General features: G+C 47.8%; 2 protein-coding genes across 2 annotated transcripts in view; one reads left to right on the forward strand and one right to left on the reverse strand.

The window, feature by feature from the left end:
* LOC139273452 (zinc finger protein 239-like) overlaps nt 1-14,739 on the reverse strand; it is a 35,112-nt gene extending 20,373 nt beyond the window's left edge. Inside the window, exons 1-2 of the mRNA XM_070890357.1 lie at nt 14,664-14,739; nt 6,578-6,766 (exon numbers count right to left, since the gene is read on the reverse strand). The gene's annotated coding sequence lies outside the window, so the exon portion shown is untranslated. The remainder of the gene's footprint in view (nt 1-6,577; nt 6,767-14,663) is intronic.
* LOC139274072 (zinc finger protein ZFP2-like) overlaps nt 1-27,846 on the forward strand; it is a 73,933-nt gene that overhangs the window by 44,963 nt on the left and 1,124 nt on the right. Inside the window, exons 3-5 of the mRNA XM_070891123.1 lie at nt 14,227-14,406; nt 14,949-15,168; nt 26,695-27,320. Of these exons, the coding sequence (XP_070747224.1) occupies nt 14,227-14,406; nt 14,949-15,168; nt 26,695-27,320 (1,026 nt within the window). The remainder of the gene's footprint in view (nt 1-14,226; nt 14,407-14,948; nt 15,169-26,694; nt 27,321-27,846) is intronic.

Consider the following 27,846-nt stretch of genomic DNA (forward strand, 5'->3'; position numbering starts at 1 on the left):
TACCATGTGCTTTGATTTTTCACACCAATCGCTTGTGTGGGACCTTGTCAAAAGCCTTTTGAAAGTCCAAATACACCACATCCACTGGTTCTCCCTTGTCCACTCCACAAAAAATTCCAGAAGATTTGTCAAGCATGATTTCCCCTTCATAAATCCATGCTGACTTGGACTGACCCTGTCACTGCTTTCCAAATGCGCTGCAATTTCATCCTTAATAATTGATTCCAACATTTTCTATGTTTCTATGTAAACCTGTACAAATCATTGGTTCGGCTGCAGTGAGAATATTGTGTCAGGTTTTGGGGATCTTACACCAGGAAGGATGTGAAGGCCATGGAGAGGGTGCAGAGAGATTCACTGAGAGGATACCAAGGACAAGAGCCTTTAGTTATCAGGGGAGATTGGAGAAACTGGGACTCTTTTCATTAGAACAAAGGGGAATTGGAGATCTAAGGGAGGTGTTCAGAATGTGATCAGGTAAATGAGGAAAAACTATTTCCACCAGTCGGTGAGTCAGTAACTCGAGGGCATCAGATTCAAATCATCACCAAAAGGCTCAGACCCAGGGAGGAACTATCAAGCACACTGTACAACAATGTTCGGGACACTCACTGTCCCTCTGGATCTGTGTCCGGGGAGGAACTGATGGGTTTCTCTTACCTTTTAATTGCAGTTAAATGTTGTTCTCATGGATGTGATGGATGTCAGTGCTGGGGAACGGGGTATTCTGAGCACCAAGTGTCTGCCTGAAACACTCTCCAGTCAGGTACAGCATGGGTTAGATACAGAGTAAAGCTCCCTCTAAACTATCCCATCAAACACTCCCAGGTCAGGTACAGCACGGGTTCGATACAGAATAAAGCTCCCTCTACACTGTCCCATCAAATATTCTCAGGGAAGTGTCGATGGAGCTATATTCTGTATGTAAGTTAGACTGTCCCTGCCCCAGGAATCCCAGAGGTTGACATGAGGTGCTCTGACTGATAAAAAGTTTAAGATAAGCTATGATACTATTGAATGGAGTAGCAGGCTCGAGGGGCCATATGGCCTACTCCTGCTCCTAATTCTTCTGTTCTTATAAAATGTTCTGTTGCCCGGCACTAACCTCCTTCACCTCGATGAGCACAAAGATTCACCTAAAGAAGTTAACACAAACCCATCAATTGCTCCCCGACACAGATACTGAGGGACAGGGAGTGTCCGGGACAATTACATGTCTCACTCAATAAGGTATAAATTGATCCTGTACCTCTCTCCATTAACCCTGGGCTCCACACGGGCTGAATCCTGCTCCTGTTTCCCTTCCTGTAACAGCACTGAGCTACACCCAGCCCATAATGAGCAGGGCTCAGGAAGGTTGGTTGCTAGGCACTGCAGTGATGTCATAAAGCAGGGCCATTCAGCCCAGCGGGTCCTCTCCTTGTCCCTTTAAAGGTGGAGAGGTGGGACATCCTGTCGTAACACACATCCCCCTGTTCATACTGAGAATTCCCGGGGAAGGGCCAGGGCCCAGAGTGTGGAACACAACCAAGGGGGAAAGAGGAGGAGAGAAGAGGAGGTAAATCAGCGAGTCGGGACTGAGGGACACCAAGCTGAAGTTTTAGAGCCTGTAGACTTCAGATGGGAAAGACTGAGTTCAGTTGATTTAGGATCCAGGGAGAGAACAAGACACAAGGCACTTTGCATAAATTCCTCCTATTTTTCTCTGCTCTTATCTCTAACCATGAGAGTACTGACTTTGGCTCGGTTCAGTTCTATACACTGCCCCATCCACCCCCTCCCTCACACTCCTCCCTCCCTCTCCTCTCCTCCCCTGAAGGTGCTGACTCTGGCTGGGTTCAGTTCTACACTCACTGGTTCCTCTCCCTCTCCTCCCCTCCCCTGAAGGTGCTGACTCTGGCTGGGTTCAGTTCTACACTCACTGGTTCCCCTCCCTCTCCTCCCCTGAAGGTGCTGACTCTGGCTGGGTTCAGTTCTACACTCACTGGTTCCCCTCCATCTCCTCCCTAGAAGGTGCTGACTCTGGCTGGGTTCAGTTCTAAACTCACTGGTTCCTCGCCCTCTCCTCCCCTGAAAGTGCTGACTCTGGCTGGGTTCAGTTCGACACTCACCAGTTTCTCTCCAATATGTGACCCATGTGCCCAATCTCTATGTGTGAACCTCGACAGTGAGTGTCGATGGGCTACTCCACTGTCCTCACCTGAGGCCTCACATGTGCATTTTCCAGCAGGGTCACTGGACCCTCCTCCCAAAGGCTCAGTGGGTAAAGGCACTGACCAGTGCGACTAGTCATAGGAACAGGAGGGGCCCAGGTTTAATCCCTTCTGCATATCCTTCCCTTCCAAACCCCTGTAAAAGCTGTTTACAAAAGTCATCACTGTAAGTAAGAACATAGGAACCGGAGTAGGCCATTCAGCCCCTTGTGCCTGTTCTGCCATTCAATAAGATCGAGGCTGGTTTTGTGCTTCAACTCATTTTCCCGCCCTATTCCCGTATCCCTTGATTCCTTCAGTGTCCAAACATCTATCTCAGCCCTGAACACACTCACAGACTGAACATCCACAACCCTCTGGGGCAGAGAATTCCAAAGATTCACAACCCTCTGAGTGAAGAAATCTCTCCTCATCTCAGTCCTAAATGGCCGACCCTTATTCTGAGACTATGTCCCTGAGTTCTCGACTCTCCAGCCGGGGAAACAGTCTCTCAGCATTTGTGTGAGGAAGTGCTTCCTGACATCACCCCTGAATGGCCGAGCTTTCATTTTCCTTAATGTTCTGTCCCCGTCACCAGAGGAAATCACTTCTCTCTATCTACTCCATTAACTCCTTTAATCATCTTAAACACCTCAATTAGGTCACCCCTTAATCTTCTATATTCAAGGGAACATAAGGAATAGGAGCAGGAGTCAGCCATCTGGCCCCTCGAGGCTAGTCTGTGCAATCTGGCTTCATCATTTACAAAAGTCATCACTGTAAGTACAGGATAGAAATTCCAAACAGTCAGTTCTAGTTTCTCTAGGAGATTCTTTCCTCCTAAGCTGTAGAATTAGTCCCACTCCCCTGCTCTTACCACATAACCTTACAATTTTTTCCAACTCAAGTACTTATCTCTTTTGCAAGTTACTGGTGAATCTGCTTCCACCACCCTTTCAGGCAGTGCGTTCCAGGTCATAACATCTCGCTGCTTAATTTGTCCCCTCATGTAGCATCTGGTTCATTTGCCAATCACCTTAAATTTGTCCCTCTGGTTACCGACCCTTCTGACACTGAAAATTGTTTCTCCTTATTAAGAGGGTTGGTGGGCTGGAGTAGGTTACAGAGATAGGGAGGGGCGAGGCCTTGGAGGGATTTGAACAAGATGATGAGAATTTTAAAGGCTGAAGCCTTTAAATGTCTTCCCCAGTGCAGAATGTGACTCACTAACAGGAAAGATGTTCCTTTAACTACTACAGATGTATAATGAGGGGAAATCAATCTCTGTCCCTTTAACTAACAGCGACATGGAAAGAGGGAATTGAATGATCTTCAAACACCTGGTCCACATGGCAATGAAGTGTCTGAAACTTTGTGTCTTAATGCAAGGAGTATCCGCAATAAGGTGGATGAATTAACTGTGCAAATAGATGTTAACAAATATGATGTGATTGGGATTACGGAGACGTGGCTCCAGGATGATCAGGGCTGGGAACTCAACATCCAGGGGTATTCAACATTCAGGAAGGATAGAATAAAAGGAAAAGGAGGTGGGGTAGCATTGCTGGTTAAAGAGGAGATTAATGCAATAGTTAGGAAAGACATTAGCTTGGATGATGTGGAATCTATATGGGTAGAGCTGCAGAACACTAAAGGGCAAAAAACGTTAGTGGGAGTTGTGTACAGACCTCCAAACAGTGGTAGTGATGTTGGGGAGGGTATCAAACAGGAAATTAGGGGTGCATGAAATAAAGGTGCAGCAGTTATCATGGGTGACTTTAATATGCACATAGATTGGGCAAGCCAAACTGGAAGCAATACGGTGGAGGAGGATTTCCTGGAGTGCATAAGGGATGGTTTTCTAGACCAATATGTCGAGGAACCAACTAGGGGGGAAGGCCATCTTAGACTGGGTGTTGTGTAATGAGAGAGGATTAATTAGCAATCTCATTGTGCGAGGCCCCTTGGGGAAGAGTGACCATAATATGGTGGAATTCTGCATTAGGATGGAGAATGAAACAGTTAATTCAGAGACCATGGTCCAGAACTTAAAGAAGGGTAACTTTGAAGGTATGAGGCGTGAATTGGCTAGGATAGATTGGCGAATGATACTCAAGGGGTTGACTGTGGATGGGCAATGGCAGACATTTAGAGACCGCATGGATGAACTACAACAATTGTACATTCCTGTCTGGCGTAAAAATAAAAAAGGGAAGGTGGCTCAACCGTGGCTATCAAGGGAAATTAGGGATAGTATTAAAGCCAAGGAAATGGCATACAAATTGGCCAGGAATAGCAGCGAACCAAGGGACTGGGAGAAATTTAGAACTCAGCAGAGGAGGACAAAGGGTTTGATTAGGGCAGGGAAAATGGAGTACGAGAAGAAGCTTGCAGGGAACATTAAGACGGATTGCAAAAGTTTCTATAGGTATGTAAAGAGAAAAAGGTTAGTAAAGAGAAACGTAGGTCCCCTGCAGTCAGAATCAGGGGAAGTCATAACGGGGAACAAAGAAATGGCAGACCAATTGAACAAGTACTTTGGTTCGGTATTCACTAAGGAGGACACCAACAACCTTCCGGATATAAAAGGGGTCAGAGGGTCTAGTAAGGAGGAGGAACTGAGGGAAATCCTTATTAGTCGGGAAATTGTATTGGGGAAATTGATGGGATTGAAGGCCGATAAATCCCCAGGGCCTGATGGACTGCATCCCAGAGTACTTAAGGAGGTGGCCTTGGAAATAGCGGATGCATTGACAGTCATTTTCCAACATTCCATTGACTCTGCATCAGTTCCTATGGAGTGGAGGGTAGCCAATGTAACCCCACTTTTTAAAAAAGGAGGGAGAGAGAAAACAGGGAATTATAGACCAGTCAGCCTGACCTCAGTAGTGGGTAAAATGATGGAATCAATTATTAAGGCTGTCATAGCAGTGCATTTGGAAAATGGTGACATGATGGGTCCAAGTCAGCATGGATTTGTGAAAGAGAAATCATGCTTGACAAACCTTCTGGAATTTTTTGAGGATGTTTCCAGTAAAATGGACAAGGGAGAACCAGTTGATGTGGTATATTTGGACTTTCAGAAGGCTTTCGACAAGATCCCACACAGGAGAATAATGTGCAAAGTTAAAGCACATGGGATTGGGGGTAGTGTGCTGACGTGGATTGGGAACTGGTTGTCAGACAGGAAGCAAAGAGTAGGAGTAAATGGGTACTTTTCAGAATGGCAGGCAGTGACTAGTGGGGTACCGCAAGGTTCTGTGCTGGGGCCCCAGCTGTTTACATTGTACATTAATGATTTAGACGAGGAGATTAAATGTAGTATCTCCAAATTTGCGGATGACACTAAGTTGGGTGGCAGTGTGAGCTGCGAGGAGGATGCTATGAGGCTGCAGAGTGACTTGGATAGGTTAAGTGAGTGGGCAAATGCATGGCAGATGAAGTATAATGTGGATAAATGTGAGGTTATCCACTTTGGTGGTAAAAACAGAGACAGACTATTATCTGAATGGTGACAGATTAGGAAAAGGGGAGGTGCAACGAGACCTGGGTGTCATGGTACATCAGTCATTGAAGGTTGGCATGCAGGTACAGCAGGCGGTTAAGAAAGCAAATGGCATGTTGGCCTTCATAGCGAGGGGATTTGAGTGCAGGGGCAGGGAAGTGTTGCTACAGTTGTACAGGGCCTTGGTGAGGCCACACCTGGAGTATTGTGTACAGTTTTGGTCTCCTAACTTGAGGAAGGGCATTCTTGCTATTGAGGGAGTGCAGCGAAGATTCACCAGACTGATTCCGGGATGGTGGGACTGACCTATCAAGAAAGACTGGATCAACTGGGCTTGTATTCACTGGAGTTCAGAAGAATGAGAGTGGACCTCATAGAAACGTTTAAAATTCTGACGGGTTTAGGCAGGTTAGATGCAGGAAGAATGTTCCCAATGTTGGGGAAGTCCAGAACCAGGGGTCACAGTCTAAGGATAAGAGGTAAGCCATTTAGGACCGAGATGAGGAGAAACTTCTTCACCCAGAGAGTGGTGAACCTGTGGAATTCTCTACCACAGAAAGTAGTTGAGGCCAATTCACTAAATATATTCAAAAGGGAGTTAGATGAAGTCCTTACTACTCGGGGGATCAAGGGGTATGGCGAGAAAGCAGGAAGGGGGTACTGAAGTTGCATGTTCAGCCATGAACTCATTGAATGGCGTTGCAGGCTAGAAGGGCTGAATGGCCTACTCCTGCACCTTGTTTCTATGTTTCTATAACTCACAATAGGAACTCCAGGAAAACAAAATACTGACAAATGTTAAACTGTTTGGGTGACAAAAAGAAATCTCGATTTAACTTTTAAAAGATAAATTGTTTAACAGGGGTTCACAATGACTCACCTGACAGGCCGGTTCAGGATCCACCCCTCGAGCACCGCGATTGGTTGCAGAACACACTGCTCCCTGGGCCCTCCGGCCTCTGAGCTCTCTTCCTGTTGGTTCCCAGGGCAATCAATCACCACTCGCCAACATTACGCTGCCAGATGAAGTTGAGGGGCTCAGAGGAAGAATTAAAGTGAGGCCATGAATCTGAGTTAAGAAATAAAATTAGAGAAGCATGATTAAGTTTATAAACAAAACTATTTAAAGTCAAATCAAATGAATTGTTGCAGTTAATATATTCCTTTTGCGCCTTATGGGAAACTTGTGATGTGTGGGCTGTGCAGAGTGTCTGTGCCCGGTTACACAGCGTGTCCCTGGCTCTCCGCTCCAAATACACATGTTTCAGCTCACATCCAACTGACTGGATAAACCTCGCCCGTCTAAACCCCAGCACAGAAATACCAGCATTTGATGTTTAGTTATATTAAACCTTTATAAAACACTGGTTAGACATCAGCTGGAGATGTTGAAGATGATATCCCTGAAGGTAGCAGGCCAGGTAGATAAGGTGGTTAAGAAGGCATACGGAATACTTGCCTTTATTAGTTGAGGCATGGAATACAAGAGCAAGGAGCTTATGCTTGAACTGTATAAAATACTGGAGTATTGCATGCAGTTCTGGTCACCACATTATAGGAAAGATGTGATTGCACTATAGAGGGTACAGAGGAGATTTATGAGGATATTGCCTGGACTGGAGAATTTTAGCTATGAGGACAGATTAGATAGGCTGGGGTTGCTGAGGGGAGACCTAATTGAGGTGTATATAATTTTGAAGGGCCTAGATAGATTGAATAGGAAGGACCTATTTCCCTTAGTAGAGGGATCAATAACTGGGGGGCATAGATTTAAAGTAATTGGTCGAAGGTTTAGAGATTTGAGGAGTGAGTCTGGAACTCATTGCCTGAAAGGGTGGTAGTGGCAGAAACCCTCATAGCATTTAAATGTACCTAGATATGCACTTGAGGGGCCGAGATAGAGTGGATATGAAGAACCCATTTCCCTTAGCACAGGGGTCAATAACTGGGGGGCATAGCTTTAAAGTAGTTGGTGGAAGGTTTAAAGGTGTATAAAATTATGAGGGGCCTAGATAGAGTGACCAGGAGGACCTATTTCCCTTAAAAGAGCAGTCAGCTTTGGCTTATTGGGTACCACACTCGCATCTGAGTCAGAAGGTTGTGGGTTCAAGTCCCACTCCAGGGACTTGAGCACATGAATCTAGACTGACACTCCAGTGCAGTGCTGAGGGAGTGCAGCGCTGTCGGAGATGCTGTCTTTCGGATGAGACGTTAAACTGAGGTCCCATCTGCTCTTTCAGGTGGACGTAAAAGATCCCATTGCACTACTTGAAGAACATGAGAGTTAACACCAATGTCCTGGCAAATATTTATCCCTCAATCAACATAACAAAAACAGATTATCTGGTCATTATCACATTGCTGTTTGTGGGAGCTTGCTGTGCACAAACTGGCTGCCGCGTTTCCACATTACAACAGTGACTACATTCCAAAAGTACTTAATTCTCTGTAAAGAGCTTTGAGACATCTGGTGAAAGGCACTATATAAATGTAAGTTTTTGTTTCTTTTGAAGTGCCGTAACCTACAAGGCTAGTGACCAAGAGCTGGAAATTCTTCTTCTTAGGCAGCCTCCCGGAGTCGAGGATGATTTGCCCCACACCAATATGAGTTCTAAGGTGACTATTGAGTCCTATGTGGGATCTCCAGTCTCTGTCACAGGTGGGGCAGGTGTTGGTTGAAGGGACGGGTGGGTGGGGTGCTTGGTTTGTCGCACGCTCCTTCCACTGTTTGTACTTGGCTTCCGTGTGCATAAGACGAAGGGTTAGGGTTAGGCCTTCTCGAATGCTTCTCCTCCACTTTGCGTGTCCTTGGGCCCGAGATTCCCAAGAGTCGGTGGGGATGTTACATTTTTTCAAGGAGGCTTTGAGGGTGTCCTTGAATCATTTTCTTTTTCTTCCTGGGACTCACTTGCCGTAGAGTGCTTGATTTGGGAGTCTCGTATCGGTTATGTGGACATTGTGGCCTATCCATCGGAGCTGATCAAGCAATGGTCAATGCCTCGATGCTGGGGACATTGGCCTGAGAAAGAACACTGACGATGGTGCGCCTATCCTGCCAATGGATTTGCAGTATTTTGCAGAGGCAGCGTTGGTGGTACTTCTCCAGTGCCTTGAGGTGTCTACTGTACCTAGTCCACGTCTCTGAAGCATATAGGAGGGCGGGTATCACTACTGCTCTGTAGACCATGAGCTTGGTGCCAAGTTTGAGATCCTGTTGTTCGAACACTCTTTACGTCAGGTGACCGAAGGCTGCACTGGCACAATGAAGGTGGTGTAGGACTTCACCATCGATGTCTGGTCTTGCTGACAGTAGACTCCCGAGGTATCGAAAGTGTTCCAAATTGTCCAAAGTCTTGTCGTGGATCATGATAATCTCGGGGGAGCAGTAGTGTGTGGCGGGGGCAGGTTGGTAGAGGACCTTTGTGTTATGGATGTTTAATGTAAGGCCCAGACTCTCATAGATGCAGAGAGGATGTTTCCACTCGTGGGGGAATCCAGAACGAGGGGCTTTAGTTTCAGAATAAGGGGTCGCCCATTTAGAACTGAGATGAGAGGAAATTTCTTCTCTCAGTGAGTCGTAAATCTGTGGAATTCTCTGCCCCAGAGAGCTGTGGAGGCGGGGTCATTGAGCATGTCGGGAGGAGGCCAGCATCGCGAGACCTGAGCGGGTGCAGGAGTACAAAGGGCAGCGGCAGCTTGGAGCAGCGGCCGATCGGGAGGAGGCCAGCATCGCGAGACCTGAGCGGGCGGGGGAGTACAAAGGGCAGCAGCAGCTTGGAGCAGCGGCCGATCGGGAGGAGGCCAGCATCGCGAGACCTGAGCGGGCGGGGGAGCTGCAGCAGGGACAGAAAGTAAAAAAATCAAAATCGAAGTGTGACATCACAGCCAAGCAAGTAAATGATTGGCTGGTGGATTGGTGAGTACTTTTTCTTTTCTTTAAGGAACCTTTCACATTGTTGTAGGTTAGGAACTGCGATTAAATATATGTGATCTTTATTATCTAAGGAGAACCAGTTAATTAAATTGGCTGTTTGCTGAGTAGTGGCTGGGTGTGTGGTTTAGAGTTTAGTTCTACTTGATAGTTGTGAGTGTAACTAGAGGGATGGCAGGGCAGCTCAGTCCCATGGATTGCACATCCTGTGGCATGTGGGAAATCCTGGATGCTTCACGCAGCCGGGACGATCACGTGTGCAGGTGGTTTATCCAGCTGCACCAATTCAAGCTCCGTGTTTTGGAATCACCTTGGTGCATCCGCGCGACTGAGAGCAATGTGGATAGCACATTTCAGGAGGTGGTTACCCCGCAGCTTAAGAGTGTGCAGGCAGACAGGGAGTGGGTGACCCCTGGACAGAAGAGGAAGACTAGGCAGGCAGGGCAGGAATCCCCTGAGGAGTCCATCTCGCTCTCCAACCGGTACTCTGTTCTGAGCACCGGTGAGGGCAATGGTGGCTCCGGGGAGTGCAGCCAGAGCTAAATCCACTGCACCACAGGTGGTTCAACTGCATGGGGGGGGAGAAAGAAGAATGGAAGAGCGATAGTGGTAGGGGATTCGGCAGTCAAGGGAGCAGACAGGCGTTTCCGTGGCTGCAGACGTGACTCCAGGATGGGATGTTGCCTCCCTGGTGCCAGGGTCAAGGATGTCTTTGAGCGGCTGCAGGTCATTCTGGGGGGAGAGTGCGAAGAGCCAGAGGTTGTGGTCATATCGGTACCAATGACATAGGTAGGAAGAGGAATGAGGTCCTGCAGGCAGAGTTTAGGGAGCTAGGAGAGAGATTAAAAAGCAGGACCTCAAAGGTAGTAATCTGCAGATTAATCCCAGTGCCATGAGCTAGTGAGAACAGAAATAGGAAGATAGAGCAGATAAATAGGTGGCTGGAGAGATGGTGCAGGCGGGAGGGCTTTAGATTCCTGAGGCATTGGGACTGTTTCTGGGGGAGGTAGGATCTGTACAAGCCGGATGGATTGCACCTCAACAGAGCCGGGACCAATATCCTCGCGGGGAGGTTTGCTAGTGTTATTGGGGAGGTTTTAAACTAGCTTGGCAGGGGGATGGGAACCTGAAAATAGATTCAGTAGGGAGGGGAGTAAAGCTGGAATTAGAAAGCAAAAATGTGGAAAGTGAGTTTGAAGGAGAGAGGAAACAAGCAGGAAAAAAGGGTAAAAAAACAAATTTAAAGGCACTTTGTCTAAATTCACACAGCATTTGTAACAAAATAGATGAGTTGACGGCACAAATTGAAATAAATGGGTATGATCTGAAAGCCAGTCCAGAGACATGGTTGCAAGGTGATCAGGACTGGGAATTAAATATTCAGGGGTACTTGACAATCAGGAAGGACAGACAGAAAGAAAGAGGAGGTGGGGTAGCTCCATTGATAAAGGAAGAATCACTACAATAGTGAGAAACGATATTGGCTCAAATGATCAGGATGTTGAAACAGTTTGGGTGGAGATAAGAAATAATAAAGGGAAAAATCACTGGTGGGCGTAATCTATAAGCCCCCTAACAGTAGCAACTCTGTTGGTCGGAGTATAAACCAGGAAATAGAGAGGGCTTGTAAAAAGGGAACAGCAATAATCCTGGAAGATTTTAACCTCCATATTGATTCGGCAAATCAAATTGGTCAGGGTAGCCTTGAGGAAGAGTTCATAGAGTGCATAAGGGACAGGTTCCTTGAGCAGTATGTAACGGAACCAACCAGGGGGCAGGCTATCTTAGATCTGGTTCTGTGTAATGAGACAGGATTAATAAACAATCCCCTTGGAATGAGTGATCATAGCATGATTGAATTTCAAATTCAGATGGAGGGTGAGAAAGTTGGATCTCTAACCAGCGTACTAAGCTTAAATACAGGAGACTATGAAGGTATGAGGGCAGAGTTGGCTAAAGTGGACTGGGAAAATAGATTAACGCGTAGGACGGTTGACAAACAGTGGCGTACATTTAAGGAGATATTTCACAACTCTCAAGAAAAATGTATTCCAGTGAGGAGAAATGGGTATAAGAGAAAAGATAGCCATCCGTGGTTAAGTAAAGAAATAAAGGACGGTATCTAATTAAAAACAAGGGCATACAAAGTGGCCAAAACTAGTGGGAGGACAGAAGATTGGGAAGCGTTTAAAAGCCAACAAAGAATGACTAAAAAAATGATTAAGGGAAGTTAGACTATGAAAGTAAACTAGCACAAAATATAAAAACTGATAGCAAGAGTTTCTATTGGTATATAAAAAGGAAAAGAATGGCTAGAGTAAATGTTTGTCCCTTAGAGAATGAGACCAGGGAATTAGTAATGGGGGACATGGAGATGGCAGAAACTCTGAACAAATATTTTGTATCAGTCTTTACGGTAGAGGACACTAACAATATTCCAACAGTGGATAGTCAAGGGACTATGGGGGGGGGGGGAGGAACTTAACACAATCACAATCACTAAGGAGGTGGTACTCAGTAAGATAATGGGACTAAAGGCGGATAAATCCCCTGGACCTGATGGCTTGCACCCTAGGATCTGAAAAGAAGTAGCGGCGGGGATAGTGGATGCATCCCTGGATTCTGGGGAGGTCCTAGCAGATTGGAAAACTGCAAATGTAGCACCTCTGTTTAAAAAAGGAAGCAGACAAAAAGCAGGAAACGATAGACCAGTTAGCCTAACATCTATGCTTGGGAAGATGTTGGAGTCCATTATTAAAGAAGCAGTAGCAGGAGTTTTAGAAAAGCAAAATTCGGTCAGGCAGAGTCAGCATGGATATATGAAGGGAAATCATGTTTGACAAATTTGCTAGAATTCTTTGAGGATGTAATGAACAGGGCGGATAAAGGGGAACCAGTGGATGTGGTGTATTTGGACTTCCAGAAGGCATTTGACAAGGTGCCACATAAAAGGTTACTGCACAAGATAAAAGTTCACGGGGTTAGGGGTAATATATTAGCATGGATAGAGGATTGACTAACGAACATAAAGCAGAGAGTAGGGATAAATGGTTCATTCTCGGGTTGGCAATCAGTAACCAGTGGGATTCCGCAGGGATCAGTGCTGGGACCCCAACTATTTACAATGTATATTAATGACTTGGAGGAAGGGACCGAGTGTAACGAAGCCAAGTTTGCTGACGATATAAAGATGGGAGGGAAAGCGATGTGTGAGGACGCAAAAAATCTGCAAAAGGACATAGATAGGCTAAGTGAGTGGGCAAAAATTTGGCAGATGGAGTATGATGTTGGAAATTGTGAGGTCATGCACTTTGGCAGAAAAAAATCAAAGAGCAAGTTATTATTTAAATGGAGAAAGATTGCTAAGTGTTGCAGTACAGCGGGAGCTGGGGTACTTGTGCATGAAACACAAAAGGTTAGTATGCAGGTACAGCAAGTGATCAGGTAGGCCAATGGAATCTTGGCCTTTATTGCAAAGGGGATGGAGTATAAAAGCAGGGAAGCCTTGCTACAGTTTTACAGGGTATTGATGAGGCTACACCTGGAATACTGCGGCAGTTTTGGTTTCCATATTTATGAAAGGATATACTTGCTTTGGAGGCAGTTCAGAGAAGATTCACAAGGTTGATTCCGGAGATGAGTGGTTTGACTGATGAGGTTGGGCCTCTACTCTTTAGAATTCTAAAGGAGAGGTGATCTTATCGAAACGTATAAGATTTTGAGGGGTCTTGACAAGGTGGATGCAGAGGGGATGTTTGCACTGATAGGGGAGACTAGAACTAGAGGGCATAATCTTAGAATAAGGGGCCGCCCATTTAAAACTGAGATGAGGAGACATTTCTTCTCTCAGAGGGTTGTGGATCTGTGGAATCGGCGCTCTGAGAGCTGTGGAAGCTGGGATATTGAATACATTTAAGACAGAAATAGACAGTTTCTTAAACGATAAGGGGTTATGGGGAGCGGGCAGGGAAGTGGAGCTGAGTCCATGATCGGATCAGCCATGATCGTATTAAATGGTGGAGCAGGCTCGAGGGGCCATATGGTCTACTCCTGCTCCTATTTCTTATGTACTTACATACATTTAAGGTGGAGATAGACAGATTTTTGAGCGGTAAGGGAGTGAAGGGTTATAGGTAGCAGGCAGGGAAGTGGAGCTGAGCCCAGGATCAGATCAGCCATGATCTTATTAAATGGTGGAGCAGGCTCGAGGGGTCAAATGGCTGACTCCTGCTCCAAGTTCTTATGTTCTTATTTACGCTTCAGTGAAGGTGTCAACGATGGTTTGGAGTTCGGACTCCGAGTGTGCGCAAACTCAAGCGACGTCTGCATACTGTAATTCAATGACAGAGATTGGAACAACCTTGGATCTGGACTGGAGACATCGGAGGTTAAACAATTTCCCGCTTGTCCTGTAGATTAGCTCCACTCCAGCAGGGAGCTTATTAAAGGCGAGATGAAGCATTGCAGCGAGGAAGATTGAGAAGAGCGTTGGTGCGATGACACAGCCTTGCCGGATCGCTCTGTGTCGGCCGCAGGGACACAATGGGCCAATGGCCTCCTTCTGTGATGTCACTGGCTCTGACTCTATGATGTCACAGGTCTCACCAGCAGCCGCGCTGCCTGATGGTGATTGACAACGAGAGTCTGAGCATGTGTACACGGCACCGCGTGCGCCACAACGCCCCCTCTCGGTCACCCTCGGTAATAACCGCGCTTGCCCAGAGGACACCACCCGCCCCGCCACACTCGGTGTTGCGCCAGTTCGCTTGGATGCTGTGGTGCGGACTCGGCGCTGAGCCTTCCGGGGAAAGGCGTTTGTGTCCGTTACAGAGCCGCGATCGGTGACGCGCAGTGAGTTTTCTCCGCTCGGATTGGGTAGAGAATCGCGCGGTGGAAGGGAGTGGGGATCGGGAGAGAATAAAGGGAAATCCAAACCTGAAACATGTATCCGTGCCACCCGACCTGGATGACACACACAAGACATTTACAAGGCCCTTTTTTTTTTTTTTGGTGGTTTTTTTTTGGGAATCCAAACCTGAATCCGTCGATCCGGGCCCCGCGCTGTGCTTGGTCAATTTGGCAGAGCGGGCTCAAGGGACACGTGACCCGGGTCCACAGCCTGATTGACGGGAGCCTTCGACTAATGGGGAGCGAGTAGGGCGGGGCTGGAGGAGTTTCCGTCCAATGGGGAGCGAGCAGGTCGGGGCTGGAGGACGAGCCGGCGGCGGGACGTCCAGCCAATCGGGGAGCCCGAGGGGCGGGACTTGCGCCACTGATTGGCTGAGCCGCAGGGCGCGAGGTTGGGCTGTCCGTTGGTCAGGACGCGGCCGGAGGAAGGTCTCGCGCGGGACCTCGGCCCAAAGCGGCTTTGGCAGTTGGTCAAAGGCTCACCGCCGGCCGCTGAGATCCTGGGGGCCGCCTGGAGCAGTGCAGTTGTCCGCTGTGAGTTGGGCGGGAGCACCCCGGACGCCGATGGTGTCCGCAAGGAGTCGCTGGGTCGGCCACAACTGGCGGGGGAGCACGGGCTGGGCAGCAGGAAAGTGCGGCGGGTTAAAGATGGGTTTGAGTGGAGATCCCGCACTCACTGATGGAGGTGGAGATCCCGCACTCACTGATGGAGGTGGAGATCCTGCACTCACTGATGGAGGTGGAGATCCCGCACTCACTGATGGAGGTGGGGATCCCGCACTCACTGATGGAGGTGGAGATCCCGCACTCACTGATGGAGGTGGAGATCCCGCACTCACTGATGGAGGTGGAGATCCCGCACTCACTGATGGAGGTGGAGATCCCGCACTCACTGATGGAGGTGGAGATCCTGCACTCACTGATGGAGGTGGAGATCCTGCACTCACTGATGGAGGTGGAGATCCCGCACTCACTGATGGAGGTGGAGATCCCGCACTCACTGATGGAGGTGGAGATCCCGCACTCACTGATGGAGGTGGAGATCCTGCACTCACTGATGGAGGTGGAGATCCTGCACTCACTGATGGAGGTGGGGACCCCGCACTCACTGATGGAGGTGGGGACCCCGCACTCACTGATGGAGGTGGAGATCCCGCACTCACTGATGGAGGTGGAGATCCTGCACTCACTGATGGAGGTGGAGATCCTGCACTCACTGATGGAGGTGGAGATCCTGCACTCACTGATGGAGGTGGAGATCCTGCACTCACTGATGGAGGTGGAGATCCTGCACTCACTGATGGAGGTGGGGATCCTGCACTCACTGATGGAGGTGGAGATCCCGCACTCACTGATGGAGGTGGAGATCCTGCACTCACTGATGGAGGTGGAGATCCTGCACTCACTGATGGAGGTGGGGATCCTGCACTCACTGATGGAGGTGGAGATCCTGCACTCACTGATGGAGGTGGAGATCCCGCACTCACTGATGGAGGTGGAGATCCTGCACGCACTGATGGAGGTGGAGATCCCGCACTCACTGATGGAGGTGGAGATCCTGCACTCACTGATGGAGGTGGGGATCCTGCACTCACTGATGGAGGTGGAGATCCTGCACTCACTGATGGAGGTGGAGATCCCGCACTCACTGATGGAGGTGGAGATCCCGCACTCACTGATGGAGGTGGGGATCCCGCACTCACTGATGGAGGTGGGGATCCCGCACTCACTGATGGAGGTGGAGATCCCGCACTCACTGATGGAGGTGGAGATCCCGCACTCACTGATGGAGGTGGAGATCCCGCACTCACTGATGGAGGTGGAGATCCTGCACTCACTGATGGAGGTGGAGATCCCGCACTCACTGATGGAGGTGGGGATCCCGCACTCACTGATGGAGGTGGGGATCCCGCACTCACTGATGGAGGTGGGGATCCCGCACTCACTGATGGAGGTGGGGATCCCGCACTCACTGATGGAGGTGGGGATCCCGCACTCACTGATGGAGGTGGGGATCCCGCACTCACTGATGGAGGTGGGGATCCCGCACTCACTGATGGAGGTGGAGATCCCGCACTCACTGATGGAGGTGGGGATCCTGCACTCACTGATGGAGGTGGGGATCCTGCACTCACTGATGGAGGTGGAGATCCCGCACTCACTGATGGAGGTGGAGATCCTGCACTCACTGATGGAGGTGGAGATCCTGCACTCACTGATGGAGGTGGGGATCCTGCACTCACTGATGGAGGTGGAGATCCTGCACTCACTGATGGAGGTGGAGATCCCGCACTCACTGATGGAGGTGGAGATCCTGCACGCACTGATGGAGGTGGAGATCCCGCACTCACTGATGGAGGTGGAGATCCTGCACTCACTGATGGAGGTGGGGATCCTGCACTCACTGATGGAGGTGGAGATCCTGCACTCACTGATGGAGGTGGAGATCCCGCACTCACTGATGGAGGTGGAGATCCCGCACTCACTGATGGAGGTGGGGATCCCGCACTCACTGATGGAGGTGGGGATCCCGCACTCACTGATGGAGGTGGAGATCCCGCACTCACTGATGGAGGTGGAGATCCCGCACTCACTGATGGAGGTGGAGATCCCGCACTCACTGATGGAGGTGGAGATCCTGCACTCACTGATGGAGGTGGAGATCCCGCACTCACTGATGGAGGTGGGGATCCCGCACTCACTGATGGAGGTGGGGATCCCGCACTCACTGATGGAGGTGGGGATCCCGCACTCACTGATGGAGGTGGGGATCCCGCACTCACTGATGGAGGTGGGGATCCCGCACTCACTGATGGAGGTGGAGATCCTGCACTCACTGATGGAGGTGGAGATCCCGCACTCACTGATGGAGGTGGGGATCCCGCACTCACTGATGGAGGTGGGGATCCCGCACTCACTGATGGAGGTGGGGATCCCGCACTCACTGATGGAGGTGGGGATCCCGCACTCACTGATGGAGGTGGGGATCCCGCACTCACTGATGGAGGTGGGGATCCCGCACTCACTGATGGAGGTGGGGATCCCGCACTCACTGATGGAGGTGGGGATCCCGCACTCACTGATGGAGGTGGGGATCCCGCACTCACTGATGGAGGTGGGGATCCCGCACTCACTGATGGAGGTGGAGATCCCGCACTCACTGATGGAGGTGGAGATCCCGCACTCACTGATGGAGGTGGGGATCCCACAGGCATGTTTGGGGGATGGGCAGTGTGCTCAGGTAACTGCCCTTGAAGCATGGATTTGTGCTTAAGCGGGCCAGGGAGAGCTTAAAGCGGGGAGATTGGGGGAGAAAGGGTGTCGGATGGCAACAGACGGCAAGGGATAAAGTTATTCAGCAGAGGAGCTCCCCCGGGAGCTGCCACCCCGGCGGCCATTAGGGCCAGGGGAGGCTGGGGGCATTTATTGTCCTTATTGGATACAAGGCTCTTGGGCTCACAACCCACCGGCTCAGATTTTAATATAGACTTTTAAAATTCATGAATAAAAGCAGACACAATCTGTGCTTCTGTGGAACAAAATATTTAATATTAAGGCCTAAAAATACTATATTTTCCTTCTGCGCAATGTATTGTCCGTTTCAGACAACACCAACAACTTGTATTTATACAGCGTCTTAAACGTCCCAGCATGCTTCATGGGTGCATTATTAAACAAAATTTGACACCGGGTACAAACCAAGCATATTCTCATAAGGAGGAAAGATGGAAGTGGATGTATGGGAGTGATGGCAGAGAACTGGAGGATTGCAAATATTACATCCCTGTTTTTAAAAAAAGGGGAGAGGGCTAAATCTGGTAACCACAGGCCAATCACTCTAACATCAGTGGTGGGTGAATGACTGGAGACCTTTGTCAAGGACAAAATTAATTCTCACTTGGAGAAGCATGGGTTAATAAGGGGCAGCCAATATGGATTTGTTAAAGGCAAATCATGTCTGACTAACCTGATTGAGTTCTTTGATGAAATAACAGAGGGTTAATGAGAGACCTGACTGAGGTGTATAAAATTCTGAGGGGCCTGGATAGAGTGGATATGAAGGACCTGTTTCCCTTGGCAAATGGGTCAGCAACCAGGGGAATAGATTTAAAGTAATTAGGGGGAGGTTTAGAGGAGATATGAGGGGAATTTCTTTACCCAGAGGGTGGTGGAGTCTGGAACTCACTGCTTGAAAGGGTGGTAGAGGCAGAAACTTACACCACATTTGACAAGTACTTGGATGTGCTGTAATCTACAGGGCTACAGACCAAGAGATGGAAAGTGAGATTTGGCAGAATAGCTCTTTGTCAACTGGTGTGGACGCAATGGGTCAAAATGGCCTTCCGTGCTGTAAATTTCTATGATTCAAAATTCAGCTGCCCCTTTCTTAACTCTCACCAAGTCCCGCTCACTCATTACCCCTGTGCTCGCTGACCTACATTGGTTTTCGATTGAACAACGCCTCGATTTCAAAATTCTCATCCTTATTTTCAAATCCTTCCATGGCCTCGGCCCTCCCTATCTCTGTAATCAACCTCACAACCCCCTGAGATATCTGTGCTCCTCTAAATCTGCCCTCTTGAGCATCACTGATTATAATCGCTCAACTATTGGTGGCCGTGCCTTCTGTTGCCTAGGCCCCAAGCTCTGGAACTCCCTGCCTAAACCTCTTCGCCTCTCTCTACCCCTCTTTCCTCCTCAAGATGCTCCTTAAAACCTACCTCTTTGACCAAGCTTTTGGTCACTTGCACTAATTTCTACTTATGCGGCTCTGTATTATCTCACAATGCTCCTGTGAAGCGCCTTGCAACGTTTCACTACGTTAAAGGGACTATAGAAATACAGGTATTATATTCATGGCCTCGAGCTCTGGTCTCCCCCACAAGTAGAAGCATTTTCTCTATACCCACCCTATTAAACCCTTTCATAATCTTAATCATACAATCATAAAAAATTACAACACAGAAGGAGGTAATTTGGCCCCTTGTGTCCGCGTTGGTCGAAAAAGAGCTACCCAGTCTAATCCCACCTCCCAGCACTGTGTAAAACACTGGTTAGGCCACGGCTGGAGTCCTTACAGGAAAGATGTGATTACACTATAGAGGGTACAGAGTAGATTTATGAGGATGTTGTCTGGACTGGAGAATTTTGGCTATAAAGAAAGATTGGATAAGCTGCGGTGGTTTTATTTGGAACACAGAAGGATGAGGGGAGACCTAACTGAGGTGTATAAAATTATGAGGGGCCTAGATAAAGTTGATATGAAGGACCTGTTTCCATCATCAGAGGGGGCAACAACCAGGAGGCATAGATTTAAAGTAATTGGGGGAAGGTTTAAAGGAGATATGAGGGGAAATGTCTTCACCCAGAGGGTGGTGGTGGTCTGGAACTCACTGCCTGAAAGGGTGATAGAGGTAGGAACCTTCACCACATTTAAAAAAATGCTTGGATGTGCACTTGAAGTGCTGTAACCTACAAGGCGACGGACCAAGGGCTGGATAGCTCTTGGTCAGCTGACGCGGACACGATGGGCTGAAAAGCTGTAAATTTCCATGATTCTATGAGTCTCAGGTTGATGAAGGTAGTGCAGTAGATGTGTATATGGACTTTCAAAAGGTATTTGATAAAGTACCACATAAATGAGTTAATCGGAAAATAGAAGCACAGGGAATTAAAGGGATGCTGGTAATTTGAGTATATAATTGGCTAATGCATAGGAGGCTGAAGATGTGTTTCTAAATGGAGGGAAGTATGGTGGGGTCCCCAGGGGTTCGTATTAGCACCATCGCTTTTCTTGTTATATATAAATGACCTGGACTTGGGTTTGGGTGTACAATTCAAAGTTTACAGATGAAACAAAACTTGGCAACATTGTAAATAGTGAGCATGATAGTAGCAGACGTCAGGAGGACACAGACAGAATGGTGAAATGGTCAGACACATGGCAGATGCAATAAAATGCGGATAAGTGTGAAGTGATGCACTTTTGGAGAAACAACATGGATAACAGTATAACCTAACTGCAATATTTTGAGGGGGTGCAAGGTAGAGGAACCTGAAGGTGCATATTCACAAATCATTGACAGTGCAACGGCAAGTTGGTAAGGCAGTTCAGAAAGCATATGAGATACTTGGCTTTACAAATAGGGCCATTGAGTACAAAAGCAAGGAAGTTACACTAAACCTTTACAAATCACTAGTTAGGATCATAGGACGGGAGTAGGTCATTCAGCCCCTCGAGCCTGTTCTGTCATTCAATGAGGTCAGGGCTGATCTGCGACCTAATTCTACACACCCATCTTTGGTTCATATCCTATAATATCTTTGGTTTTCCAAAAAAAAGTTATCAATCTCAGATTTAACAATTGATCTAGCATCACCTGGATCCACTCTGGAGCATCCGCGATGCTGAGGATGCCGTGAATAGCACGTTGAGTGAGTTGGTCTTACCGCAGGTAAAGGTGACACAAACAGATAAGGAATGGGAGACCAACAGGAAGAGCAGTGGAAGGAAGGTAGTGCCAGGGTCCCCTGCGGTCATCCCCCTCCAAAACAGATACACTGTTTTGGGTACTGCTGGGGCGGATGACTCATCAGGGGAGGCCAGCACCAGCCAAGTCAATGGCATTGTGGGTGGCTCTGCTGCACAGGAGGGCAGGAAAAAGAGTAGGAGAGCTATAGTAGTAGGGGATTCTATTGTAAGGGGAATAGATAGACATTTCTGCGGCCGCAATCGGGACTCCAGGATGTATGTTGCCTCCCTGGTGCAAGGGTCAAGAATGTCTCGGAGCAGGTGCAAGGCATTCTGAAAAGGGAGGGTGAACAGTCAGTTGTCGTGGTGCATATACTAACGTGGTACTAACGATACAGGTAAAAAGCAGGATGAGGTCCTACAAGGTGAATTTAAGGAGCTAGGAGTCAAATTAAAAAGTAGAACCTCAAAGGTAGCAATCTCAGGATTGCTACCAGTGTCACGTGTTAGTCAGTGTAGGAATCGCAGGATAGCTAAGATGAATATGTGGCTTGAAGAGTGGTGCAGAAGGGAGGAATTCAAATTCCTGGGACATTGGCACCGTTCTGGGGGAGGTGGAACCAGTACAAACAGGATGGTCTGCACCTGTGCAAGACCGAAACCAATGTCCTTGGGGGACTGTTTGCTAGTGCTGTTGGGGTGGGTTAAACTAATATGGCAGGGAATGGGAACCTATGCAGGGAGACATAGGGAAGTAGAATGGGGGCAGAAGCAAAAGATAGAAAGAAGAAAAGTAAAAGTGGAGGGCAGAGAAACCCAAGGCAAAAATCAAAAAGGGCCACATTACAGCAAACTTCTAAAGGGGCAAAATGTGTTAAAAAGACAAGCCTGAAGGATCTGTGCCTCAATGCGAGGAGTATTTGTAATAAGGAGGACGAATTAACTGCACAGGCAGCAATTAATGAATATGGTATAATTGGCATCACGGACACATGGCTCCAGGGTGATCATGGCTGGGAACTCAACATCCAGGGGTATTCAACATTTAGGAAGGATAGACGGAAAGGAAAATGAGGTGGGATAACTTTGCTGCTTAAAGAGGAAATTAACGCAATAGTAAGGGAGGACATTAGCTTGGATGATGTAGTATTTCTATGGGTGGAGCTGCGGAATAGCAAAGGGCAGAAAACGCGAGTGGGAGTTGTGTACAGACCACCAAACAGTAGTAGTGAGGTTGGGGACAGCATCAAACAAGAAATTAGGGATGCGTGCAAAAAGGTACAGCAGTTATCATGGGCGACTTTAATCTACATATAGATTGGGCAAACTAAACTGGTAGCAATACGGTGGAGAAGAATTTCCTGTAGTGTATTAGGGATGGTTTTCCAAACCAATATGTCGAGGAACCAACTAGAGGGCTGGCCATCCTAGACTGGGTGATGTGTAATGATAAAGGACTAATTAGCAATCTTGTTGTGCGAGGCCCCATGGGAAAGAGTGACCATAATATGGTAGAATTCTTTATTAAGATGAGAGGGACACAGTTAATTCAGAGACTAAGGTCCTGAACTTAAGGAAAGGTAACTTCGACGGTATGAGACGTGAATTGGCTAGAATAGACTGGTGAATTATACTTAAGGGGTTGACGGTGGATAGGCAATGGCAAACATTTAAAGATCACATGGATGAACTTCAACAATTGTACATCCCTGTCTGGAGTAAAAATAAAATGGGGAAGGTGGCTCAACCGTGGCTAACAAGGGAAAGTAAGTATAGTGTTAAATCCAAGGAAGAGACATATGAATTGGCCAGAAAAAGCAGAAAACCTGAGGACTGGGAGAATTTTATAATTCAGCAGAGGAGGACAAAGGGTTTAATTAGAAGGGGGAAAATAGTTGAGAGGAAGATTGCTGCGAACATAAAATCTGACTGCAAAAGCTTCTATAGATATGTGAAGAGAAAAAGATTAGTGAAAACAAATGTAGGTCCCTTGCAGTCAGAATCAGGTGGAACGAAGAAATGGCAGACCAATTGAACAAATACTTTGGTTCTGTCTTCACTAAAGAAGACACAAATAACCTTCCAGGAATACTCGGGGACCGAAGGTCTGGTGAGAAGGAGGAACTGAAGGAAATCCATATTAGTCTGGAAATTGTGTTAGGGAAATTGTTGGGATTGAAGGCCGATAAATCTCCAGGGCCTGATAGTCTGCATCCCAGAGTACTTAAGGAAGTGGCTCTAGAAATAGTGGATGCATTGGTGATCATTTTCCAACAGTCTATCGACTCTGGATCAGTTCCTATGGACTGGAGGGTAGCTAATGTAACACCACTTTTTTTAAAAAGGAGGGAGAATGAAAACGGGGAATTATAGACTGGTTTGTCTGACATCAGTAGTGGGGAAACTGTTGGAATCAATTATTAAAGATGAAATAGCAGCGCATTTGGAAAGCAGTGACAGGATGGGTCCAAGTCAGCATGGATTTATGAAAGGGAAATCATGCTTGACATATCTTCTAGAATTCTTTGAGGATGTAACTAGTAGACTGGACAATGGAGAACCAGTGGATGTGGTGTATTTGGACTTTCAAAAGGCTTTTGACAAGGTCCCACACAAGAGATTGGTGTGCAAAATTAAAGCACATGGTGTTGGGGTAATGTATTGACGTGGATAGAGAACTGGTTGGCAGACAGGAAGTAGAGTCGGGATAAACAGGTCCTTTTCAGAATGGCAGGCAGTGATTAGTGGGGTACCGCAAGGCTCAGTACTGGGACCCCAGCTATTTACAGTATACATCAATGATTTAGATGAAGGAATTGAGTGTAATATCTCCAAGTTTGCAGATGACACTAAGCTGGGTGGCTGTGTGAGATGTGAGGAGGATGCTAAGAGGCTGCAGGGTGATGTGGACAGGTTAGGCGAGTGAGCAAATGCAGTATAATGTGGATAAATGTGAGGTTATCCACTTTGGTGGCAAAAACATAAAGGCAAAATATTATCTGAATGGCGGCAGATTAAGAAAAGGGGAGGTGCAACAAGACCTGGGTGTCATGGTACATCAGTCATTGAAAGTTGGCATGCAGGTACAGCAGGCGGTGAAGAAGGCAAATACAATGTTGACCTTCATAGTTAGGGGATTTGAGTATATGAGCAGGGAGGTCTTACTGTAGTTGTACAGGGCCTTGGTGAGTGAGGCCTCACCTGGAATATTGTTTTCAGTTTTGGTCTCCTAATCTGAGGAAGGACGTTCTTGCTATTGAGGGAGTACAGCGAAGGTTCACCAGACTGATTCCTGGGATGGCAGGACTGACCTATGAGGAGAGACTGGATCGATTGGGCCTGTATTCACTGGAGTTTCGAAGAATGAGAGTGGATCTCATAGAAACATATAAAATTCTGACGGGACTGGACAGGTTAGATGCAGGAAGAATGTTCCCGATGTTGGAGAAGTTCAGAACCTGGGATCACAGTCTAAGGATAAGGAGTAAGCCATTTAGGACCGAGATGAGGAGAAACTTCTTCACTCAGAGAATTGTGAACCTGTGGAATTCTCTACCACAGAGAGTTGTTGAGGCCAGTTCGTTAGATATATTCAAGAGGGACTTAGATGTGGCCCTTACGGCTAAAGGGATCAAGGGGTATGGAGAGAAAGCAGGAAAGGGGTACTGAGGTGAATGATCAGCTATGATCTTATTGAATGATGGTGCAGGCTCGAAGGGCCAAATGGCCTACTCCTGCACCTATTTTCTATGTTTCCAATCAGAGCTCTGTATGGCTGCACGGTTTTAGCCTCAGCTGGAGACTTGTGTACAGTTCTTGGCACCACACTTTCGGAAGGATGACAAGGCCTTGGAGAGGGTACAGAGGAGCTTTACCACGATGTTACCAGGGATGGCGGACTTCAGTTATGTGGAGAGTAGAGAAGCTGGGATTGTTCCCCTTCGAGCAGAGAAGATTAAGGTGAGACCTAATAGAGGTATTCAAAGTTAGGAGGGGTTATGATAGAGCAAGTAGGGAGAAACTGTTTCCTCTGGCAAAATGGTCAGTAACCAAAGGGCACAGATTTAAAATAATTGCCACAAGAACTAGCGGGGAAATATTTTCACACAGAGGGATGTTAAGGTCTGGAATGCACCATCTGAAAGGATGGTGGAATCAGGTTCTATAGGAACTTTCAAACAGCAATTGGGCATGTACTTGAAGGGGACAAGATTGTAGGGTTATGGGGATAAAGCTGGGGTAGGGGACTAAATTGGACAGCTCTTTCAAAATGGCAGCACAGACATGAAGGGCCGAAGCTCCTCCTTCTGTGCTGTAGGATTCTATGATCAGTGTGAACACGCCGGTGTCTCTTAAGGCTCTTGGAGCTTTTAAAGCACTGCCCACAGTCAGAACATTTAAAGGGTCTCTCGTCAGTGTGAACAGGCTGATGTGACAGGAGGGTGGATGACTAAGTGAATCCCTTCCCATATACGGAGCAGGTGAACAGCCTCTCACCAGTGTGAATGAGCTCGCGTCTCTTCAGCTCCCCGGAGCTTTTAAAGCTTTCCCACAGTCAGAACATTTAAAGGGTCTCTCATCAGTGTGAACAAGTTGGTGTCTTCAGCATGTATGACTCAGTGAATCCTTTCCCACATTCGGAGCAGGTGAACGGCCTCTCCCCAGTGTCCTTTCAATGAACTCGCTAGTGTCCCTTCAACTTCCTGGGTCTTTTAAAGCTCTTCCCACAGTCGGAACATTTGAATGGCCTCATCAGTGTGAACTCGCTGGTGTCCCTTCAGCTACCTGGGTGTTTTAAAGCTCTTCCCAAAGTCAGAACATTTAAATGGTTTCTGAACAGTGTGAACAAGCTGCTGGTTCTTCTCCTGGACCTTCCCTTGGACCTGGCTAAAACAGCAATTTGTAGGTCCAGGATGGCCAGGGGACCAATGGTGGGTGGTTGCTCTGGCTGCCTGCCTATCTTCCGCGGTCTTGTCTGAGTGGCCCTGGAGAATGCAGTGTCCATTGGTACACTTCATATGTTCCACCTCAGCATACAGAGTGTGTCATAGACACTGGTAACAACATCCTGGTTTAGTTGGGAAGGTTCCCTTTGCTATTGTTGTGACTTTGTTGCTTATTTTTTCTGCTATTTGTTTGATTGGACCACATGTTTTGGGGAACAAAAGAGGAAAGAATGTTCCATAAATATTAGAATTGTCTGTTCTAACTTTCTATCCTGTACTTAGTGATGACTTTTGTAAACTCCTTTTACAGGGTATTAGAAGGGGAGAATTTACAGACGGGAAACTTAAACCAAACATCACATCAAGATGTGACAGTCACTCGATTCATTGCAACCTGAATATCATCGGACCGTGAAAGTGGAAGGAGAAATGTTTGTTCTGTTTGTGGAAAAAGATTTCAAACATTAGTGTGACTGGAAAAGCACCAAGACACACACACCCGAGTGAGAGTGTTCCAGTACACTGACTGTGGAAAGAGCTTTAACCAGTTACACAGCCTGAAAAAACATCGCACCATTCACAGCGGGGAGAAACTGTATACGTGTTCTGTGTGTGGACGAGGCTTCAACTGATCGTCCAACCTGGAGAGACACAAGGACACCCGCACCATGGAGAAACCGTGGGAATGTGGGGACTGTGGGAAGGGATTCACTCAGTCATCCATTTTGCTGAATCACCAGCGAGTTCACACTGGGGAGAGGCCATTCACGTGCTCCGTGTGTGGGAAGGGATTCACTCAGTCATACCACCTGGTGAGACACCAGCAGATTCACACTGATGAGAGACCGTTCAGTTGCTCTCACTGTGGAATGAGATTCAGGCAGTCATCCACGCTCACGGAACACCAGCGAATTCACACCGGGGAGAGGCCGTTCACCTGCTCCGTGTGTGGGAAGGGATTCACTTTCTCATCCCGCCTGGTGAGACACCAGCGAGTTCACACTGGGGAGAGGCCGTTCACCTGCTCAGTGTGTGGGAAGGGATTCACTGTGTCATCCCACCTCACAGTGCACAAGCGAATCCACATTGGGGAGCGGCCATTCACCTGCTCCGTGTGTGGGAAGGGATTCACTCAGTTATCCCACCTCACGTCTCACCAACTTATTCACACCAATAAGAGACCTTTTAAATGTTCTGGCTGTGAGAAGAGCTTTAAAAGCACAAGGGATCTGCTGAATCATCAACGCACTCACACTGGAGAGAGGCCGTTCACCTGCTCAGTGTGTGGTGAACGATTCACTCGGTTATCCAACCTGCTGACACACCAGCGAGTTCACACTGGGGAGAGGCTGTTCACCTGCTCAGAGTGTGGGAAGGGATTCACTCACTCATCCAACCTGCTGACACACCAGCGATTTCACACTGATGAGAGACCTTTTAAATGTTCTGACTGTGAGAAGAGCTTTAAAAGCACAAATGAGCTGATGAATCACCAACGCACTCACACTAGGGAGAGACCGTTCACCTGCTCCGTATGTGGGAAGAGATTCAGTCGTTCATCCATCCTGCTGACACACCAGCGAGTTCACACTGGGGAGAGACCTTTTAAATGTTCTGACTGTGAGAAGAGTTTTAAAATAAAAAATGATCTGCTGACACACCAACATACTCACACTGGGGAGTGGCCGTTCACTTGCTCTGTGTGTGGGAAAGGATTCACTCAGTCATCCCAACTGCTGAGGCACACACGAGTTCACACTGGGGAGAGACCATTCATCTGCCCTGATTGTGGGAAGGGATTCACTACCTCATCCAACCTGCTGAGACACCAACAAGTTCACACTGGGAGAGGCTGTTCACCTGCTGTGTGTGTGGGAAAGGATTCAATCAGT

This window comes from Pristiophorus japonicus, chromosome 9 (genome assembly GCF_044704955.1).
Source record: "Pristiophorus japonicus isolate sPriJap1 chromosome 9, sPriJap1.hap1, whole genome shotgun sequence".
Taxonomy (NCBI): domain Eukaryota; kingdom Metazoa; phylum Chordata; class Chondrichthyes; family Pristiophoridae; genus Pristiophorus; species Pristiophorus japonicus.